The 7,184-nt window shown below is 41.1% G+C and overlaps 1 protein-coding gene across 1 annotated transcript; it reads right to left on the bottom strand.

Moving 5' to 3' along the window:
- Nucleotides 1-331: 331 nt before the first annotated feature.
- LOC114042873 (C-C motif chemokine 4-like) lies at nt 332-3,196 on the bottom strand. The gene is made up of 3 exons (XM_027861625.1): nt 2,856-3,196; nt 2,669-2,783; nt 332-419 (listed from the first exon to the last, which is right to left on the bottom strand). Exons 1-3 carry the CDS (start codon nt 2,932-2,934, stop codon nt 332-334), a joined length of 282 nt encoding a protein of 93 aa, XP_027717426.1. The 5' UTR covers nt 2,935-3,196.
- Nucleotides 3,197-7,184: the final 3,988 nt, after the last annotated feature.

Here is a 7,184-nt window from a genome sequence, read left to right as displayed (position 1 = left end):
CTCTGCCTGTCCCAGGCTCAGTATCGCCTGCACCATTGGTGAAAGAAGTCTCTAGTATAGATTGGTACAGGAAAGTAGGAAAGAGAAGTAAAATTCATTCAAACCACATCCCCAGGAAAACCAACAGAGAGTTTTGCTTTCAAAGGCTTTTATTGTCCCCCAGACTGTGCAGTTTGACCCATTTCTATCCAACCCTCTGGGGTGGAAATAGCAGGTTTGAGGCTGCCTACAGTCCTGGGGGCCAGGACCAGGTCAGCACTAGCAAAAGGACACAGGAGTGCTCCAGCTGACTTTCCTTGTCCTCTTTCACTTGCCACCCTGTCCCCCCAGCTTAGTGGAGATCCAGGCCTTTCATATACCTCTGGACCCAGTGGACAGCTGGATTGGCACAGACTTTCAGTCCTTGTTTGGTTTCAAACCTGAGGATTGAAAAGCAGATGGAGTCTATTCAGAGAAGCTGCTGAAATTAAATGCCCTTCTTTTCTCATTTCTCCCTCTCTGCACCCTGATTTTGCCCTCATCTCCCCAGGGCTGTAAGCACCTTCCTCTGCAGCATCTCCTGGGTATCCTCCCTGGGGTGTCTCTCCCAACCTTCAATGGGAGCAGCTCCTACTCAGAATCCATCAGGTCCAGTACAGGAAGGAGATTCCCAACTAGCTAATCTCAATCTGCTGGGAGGTGTCAGAGCCTTATTCATCATCTCCAAACCAGCTTCTGCCACCACACAATCTTCCCTACCACAACTACCTACAGGGGCACTTTAGTTGTCCTGTAAAGAGCCCTAGCTCTGGAACCAAAAGACCATCTCTACTACTTACTCCTTGTGGGACCATAGAAAACCCTCAACAGCTCTAGAAACCTCAGTTTCCTTTTCAACAAAATGTAGGGATTAGCTTGGATGATTTCCAAGGTCCCCTCCGTCTACCAATCCTATCCCTCATCCCTCCCGTACATCCACACCTTAAGGTTTGTGAGGATTCTCTGAGGGTTGGGGAACGTGCCTGGTTTCCCTGTTAGGGCAAGGACTTTCAGGGGAGCCCCATTTTTCTTCTACTCCAAGTGCCACTACTACTCCCCCCCCAGAATAATCTCAAGGCTTCTGAGAAACGAAAGATGGCTCTTCCCTAAAGGCTAAGTGATGTGACCTATAATGTGAATAATTGGTATATGTTGTTTATTATAGTATATTGTATATTATACTATAACAATGTAGTATACACATTTATAATTCTAACACTATATAAAAATACAATTACAACAATATATCATATAATATATAATTATAACACCACATTATAAATATTTATAATTATAATATATGATATATAATTATAATACTAGATATAAATATTTATAATTACAACAAAACATTATTTAATATATAATTATGACACTATATTCTAAATATTTGTAATTTATGATTATAGCATCATCAATTTAGAACTGGAAGAGAGGTCAAAGGTCATCCTGTCTGACAATTATAGATGTATGGAAAGAGTCATAGAAGACCATCAAGCCTAAGAGGCCCAAAGAAAGTGAAAGGAGATGTCCAAGGAGGTCACAAAGGTAAGAAATGACAGAGCTGGGATTTGAACCCAGGTCTTTTGACTCCCAGGCAGTTAGGTGACACAATGGATAGAGTGCCAGATCTGGAGTTCCAAAGACCTGAGTTCAAATCCAGCCTCAGGGGGCAGCTAGGTGGCACAGTGCATAAAGCTCTGGCCTTGGAGTCAGAAGGAACTGAGTTCAAATCCGGCTTCAGAGACTTGACACTTACTAGCTGTTGTGACCCTGGGCAAGTCACTTAACCCCCATTGAAAAGAAAAAACCAAGAAAAGACGACCAAAGAAAAAAAACCAAACAAAAAATAGATCCAGCCTCAGACACTTACTAGGTTGTGTCACTGGGCAAGTCACTTCACCTTGTTTGCCTCAGTTTCCTCATCTGTCAAATGATCTGGAGAAGGAAATGGCAAACCACTCTAGAACCTCTGCCAAAAAAACTCCAAATGGGGTCACAAATAGTTGGATGCAATGGAAAATGGCTGAACAACAATTTTTGACTACCAATTCTGTACTATTTCCAGTTTCTCTAGGGTCAAATCCTCATTTTCAGTAAGATAGGGAGGCCAGAAACTTCCTGAGTTCCAAAATATTGGAGGGGAAGGGGATCTCAGAAGCCACCCAGTCCAGACTGTATGGAAACCAGATTCTTATCTACAACATCTCAGCACAAACGGTTAGACAGCCTCTGGCTGACGATGTCTGGTGTAGGAGAACCCACGACCATTCCAAATTTAGGAGGGGCAGCGGTACAGAGGCCAACGCGATGAGTGGGACAGGAGTCAGAGGGCCAGGGCTCACCTCCCACCTCTAATGTCCCACCTGTGTGACCTTGACAAGGTCTCTGTAATTCTCTGGGTCTCCGTTTCCTTATTTGTAAAATCAGAGTTGGACTTCATGGCCATGATCCTAAGGGAGTTGTTGGGTTTTTCCCTCTTACATCGATCCCAAAGTTGCCTCTAAAATGTATACCCATTCCTCCTAGTCCTATAGGATGGGATCAAGAAACACAAGTCTAGATCTTCTTCTCCTGTGGATTCCTTGGGGATTCTCAGCCTTTGCTGCTTCTTGTCTTTTCAGAGAAAGTCAGCACATGAAGCACTCACAAAACTCCGGGCTTGGGACACCGGGGGCTGGTCCTAACAAAACCGACCACAAGAGATTGCGGGATCCGATGTTTGATGAAGTTGTTGCAGCAGGGGACGAAGTCAATTGAGGAAGCTGCGAAGGAAGGAACTGAATGAGGACCCATGAGAGGGACCTCAAGGCAACTAGAAAAAGAAAGGGACTTACCTTGCTCAGCTGACATCACCAAGCAGAAGCCAGGGAGAAGGAGGAGGAGGAAGGAGAAGACAGCCACCAAGGCCCTCATGGTCAGGATGAGGAGAAACTTGGGACCCAAGCCAATGTGGAGGAGTGTTCAGCTTGACCTTGACCTTGATTCCTTAGTGACCAAGACCCTGCTCTGGGTGAGCTCTGTAGGGATGGCAAGAGAAGGGAACAGAAATCAACGTTCACAGAAATTGAATTCCTTATTTGGGCAGGTCACCATGCTTTGAAAATAAGGTAACTGAGGCTTAGGTTAGAGAAGAACTGGGGCTTTGGGGAACAGAACCCCCCAGGCCTCTGCAACAATACAATCCAATAAACATTTCTTTTTTTTTGTTTGTTTTTGTGCTTATTTATTATGACATATTTCAGCCCCCAACTCTAACTTAGACTCTATATCTTCCTAAGTTGTAAACTCCACTAATGCCATGGATCTGTAAAATTTAAAATTGATTTTAATTCTGTTTTGCTAAGTCTTTTTTTATTAATTTATTTAGACTTATCAATAATCACTTCCACATGCTTTTGAGTTTAAAATTTTTCTCCCCCTTCCTCCCCACCATCCTCCCTAAGATGGCACACAACCTGATATAGGCTATACCTTTACATTCCTATTAAACATATTTTCACATTAGTGATGTTGTAAGTAGAAATTAAAACCAATAGGAGGAACCATCAGAAATAGGAAACAAAACTCAACAGAAGAGAAAAAAATAGCAATTCAATCTCCATAGTTCTTTCTTTGGATGTGGATAGCATTTTCCATCCCAAGGCCTCTGGAGATGTCTTAGATTCTTGTAGTGCCAGGAAGGGTTAAGTTTATCAATATTAGTCATCGCACAACATGGCTGTTATTGTGTACAGCGTACTCTTGGTTCTGCTCACTTCACTCAGCATCAGACCATACAAGTCTTTCCAGGTCTTTCTGAAGTCAGCCTGTTCATCATTTCTTGTAGCACAATAGCATTCCATTACATTCATATACCACAATTTGCTCAGCCATTCCCCAATTGATGGGCATGCTCTCAAATTCCAATTCTTTGCCACTACAAAAAGAGCTGCTATGAATCCAATAAACATTTCTTAAGCACCTACTATGTGCCAGGCACTGTGTTAAGGACTAGAGATACAAGTAATAAAAAGAATAACAGTGCCTGACCTCAAGTTGCTTACAATCTAAAAGGAGAGACAACACACAAAATGAGGCAGGAGGAGGGAGGAGCATGGGATTGGGATGAGGAGAGAGGTGAAACACCAGAGAAGAAATTGTTCCATGGATTTGAAACCAGGCAGGACCCCAAATGCAAAGGTGAGAGAGGGTCTTATAGTTCAATTTCTGTCCCTTCTAAAGGAAGGCCCTAGGCAGAGTTTGGGACTCCTCCCTCCAGCCTTTCAATGACAGAAGGCTGAGAGAGGTGGTGTCAATCAAGGCTTCAGCCTTGTGGAGAGTTTAGAAGTAATGAGCATGTCCTGAGAGGGCCATGTTTTTCTGTGAAGCTGAATCCAAGCAGAGAAGTAGATGTAGAGAAAAGTGAGGACCAGACCTCACTCAAATAACTCCAGGCCCTTCCTGAGCTTGCCAGGAGGTGCCTAAGTCACCATCCCCTCCCCCTGGATTCCACACAGGGGATTGGCCCTCCTGGCACCAAGAACACCTCTTGTCCCCTGAACCAGTTCCCAGATTCCCTGGGCTAGAACTCCTGCTCTTGTTTGCTGCCTGGCCAGCCACATGGGGCTTCACATGATACAACATGACCACTTGCCATGGAGTTAGACCTTGAAGAATAACTTGGGACTCACCCAACTGCCTCAACAGACCTCTCATTGTTACTCTGCCTGGGCTATTTCTGGAGAGTTGGCATACTCCCATTACCTTAAACTCTACCCATCCTAGGGATACTGAACCCCAGCTATCCATGAACAAACCCTGTTCCCCAGCACCAACTGATCCCTCTTCCAATGGAGATCAGCACCTTCTCTGTAACTTGTGGTCTTAGAAAATTGCCTAGGGGCCTTGAGAGCTTAAGGGATTTGCCTGGGTCACACAGCCAAGATGGGTCAGAGGTGAGTCTCCAGGGGCTTTCAGACAAACTATTTGTCCACTGTGCCAGGCTGCCTCCCAAACAGACCATTTCCTCTTTTACTATTTTGTCCTTAAATCCATTTCCTAATAAATGAGAAAGTTATGATAGCTAGTAAGGTCAGCCAGCAAGATTTGTAGAAATTCATTCCAGTTGTGTCTTGTGCATGAAGCAAAAGACTGAAAAAGTAGAGGAGATGTTTCCTTTTCAACTTGGATTCCAATCATTGAGGGATTCAGTCAATATTTCATCTGGACCCTCTATGCTCTGTGGGGGCAAAACCTTATTTGTATCACATCACTCTTTCCCCTCCCCTCAATACCTGCCCTAGGTAGCTGCTTGAGAAATGTCCCTAAATTGAATTGGTTCCCTTTTTTTTCTTACAGAACTAATCAATAAAACACTTCCCCCTATAAACCTGGGACATACTTTCTCATGAGCATACATAAAATCAGTGGAAAGTTAGGACATATGTAGAGAACATTTATGATAGAGTCAAACACATATGGAATACATAGGAGATAGCTTGGTGGCACAATGGGTACAGGACCTGATTTGAAAGCAGGAAGATCCAAGTTCAAATGTTGCTTAGGCACTTATTATCTGGGTGCCCCTAAGCAAATCATCCTACTTCCCTTAGCCTCAGTTTCCTCATCTGTAAAATAGGGCTAATAACAGTGTCTACCTTTCAGGATTGTTATGAGGATCACATGAGATAGCATCTATTTTAACAAGGAAATTTCTGACTTCTTTTACCAAGTTCTTTCTAATGCCAAACAAGGGTAGTTAGCTAGTGTCTTCAGGCATAAATCTTTTGTTTGATCTGCTATTCCTGGCCATTGAGGTTTATACCTCTGTCAGAGACCTTTATCCTCTGTCAGAGGTCTTTCTTTAGCCTAAGAATAAAAAGTCTTTCCACCAAAAAATAACAAGAAAGAAGTTAAGGATTTAAATAGAATTTAGAAAAATTAGAGATGATAGATCTCTGGTGATTACTGAATAGTAATAGAAAGGAATTCACGTACTTCTCATCTATACATGGCAACTTTATAAAACTGACCACATGTTGATGCACAAATACTCCATCAAAAAATATAGAAAAGCAGAAATACTAAATATACCATTTACTAATCACAATGTAATAAAAATTATATCTAATACAGGGCTCAAATTAAGACTTAAAATAATTAAGAAACTAAGTAATATAATCCTAAAGAACTGATAGATCAAAGGACAAATTAGAAAATGTCATAAAAGAAATAATGAGACAATATACTAAAACTTATGGGATGAAGTTAAAATAGTTTTAGGGGCAAATTGATGTCTCAAATTGTTTTTATCAGTAAAGAGAAGAAGAAAAAAATCAAGGAATTAAGATCACAACTATTATAAAGAGGATCCCAGACTCGGTTCCGAAGATTACATGGAAACTTAACTCTTTCATTTCTCACACAACATTAAAAAAAACTTGAGCAACAACAAATTTTAAAATCCAATTAAACAACCAAATAGAAATTCTAAAAATTAACTGAGATTAATAAAATTGAAAGTCAAAAATAATGAACTATTAAATCTAGGAGCATTTTTTAAAAACACTAATGAGACAGATAAACAGCTAACCAATCTGATTTTTTCTTATAAAGGAAGGAAAACCAAACTGTTCATGTAAAAAATTTAAAAACAAGAGGTCACAACAATTCACGAGGAAATAAAGGAAGTTATCAGAAACTATTTTTCCCTAATATATGCTCATAAAAGTTATCATTTAAAGGAAGTGGATGAATATTTATATAAATATATAAATAACAGGGCCAGGCCTGTTACATCTCCCTCTCAGGATTCTCATGTACCTTATGTGGGGTTGTTGGCATCTCTTTTCTCTGCCATTGGCTCAATACTCCATTAGTGTTCCTACTAACTTTAGGAGGTCAGTGACAAGTACCCCATATCCATTTAATCATGTAACATGAGATAGCTTTTACAAAGGAATATTTACTTCAAAAACATAGAATAAACTACAAACATTTCCTCAGACATTTCAGGGACATAATCTCTTCTTCATCTACTCAGTCCTTAAGGGGTAGAAATTAGGCTCAAAATTTAGCTCAGTTCCTACATAGTATTAGTCCAACCAAGTTTATATCCATGGGTGGATTTTGCTGGGCTGGAGTAATAAAGATCATTCCAGATGATCATTCTATGTATTTTGATG

This window comes from Vombatus ursinus, unplaced genomic scaffold (assembly GCF_900497805.2).
Source record: "Vombatus ursinus unplaced genomic scaffold, bare-nosed wombat genome assembly UNPS02014768.1, whole genome shotgun sequence".
NCBI lineage: Eukaryota > Metazoa > Chordata > Mammalia > Diprotodontia > Vombatidae > Vombatus > Vombatus ursinus.
The sequence above is the reverse complement of the archived record's forward strand: the minus strand, read 5'-3'. Positions and strand labels throughout refer to the sequence as shown.

Excerpts from the sequence above, each read along its gene's own strand:
- LOC114042873 (XM_027861625.1), bottom strand. The coding sequence starts at position 2,934 with ATGAGGGCCTTGGTGGCTGTCTTCTCCTTCCTCCTCCTCCTTCTCCCT. Across the intron at positions 2,784-2,855 it reads GGTGATGTCAGCTGAGCAAG|CTTCCTCAATTGACTTCGTC; the intron begins GTAAGTCCCTTT and ends CTTCCTTCGCAG. Across the intron at positions 420-2,668 it reads TGTCCCAAGCCCGGAGTTTT|GTTTGAAACCAAACAAGGAC; the intron begins GTGAGTGCTTCA and ends TTCAATCCTCAG.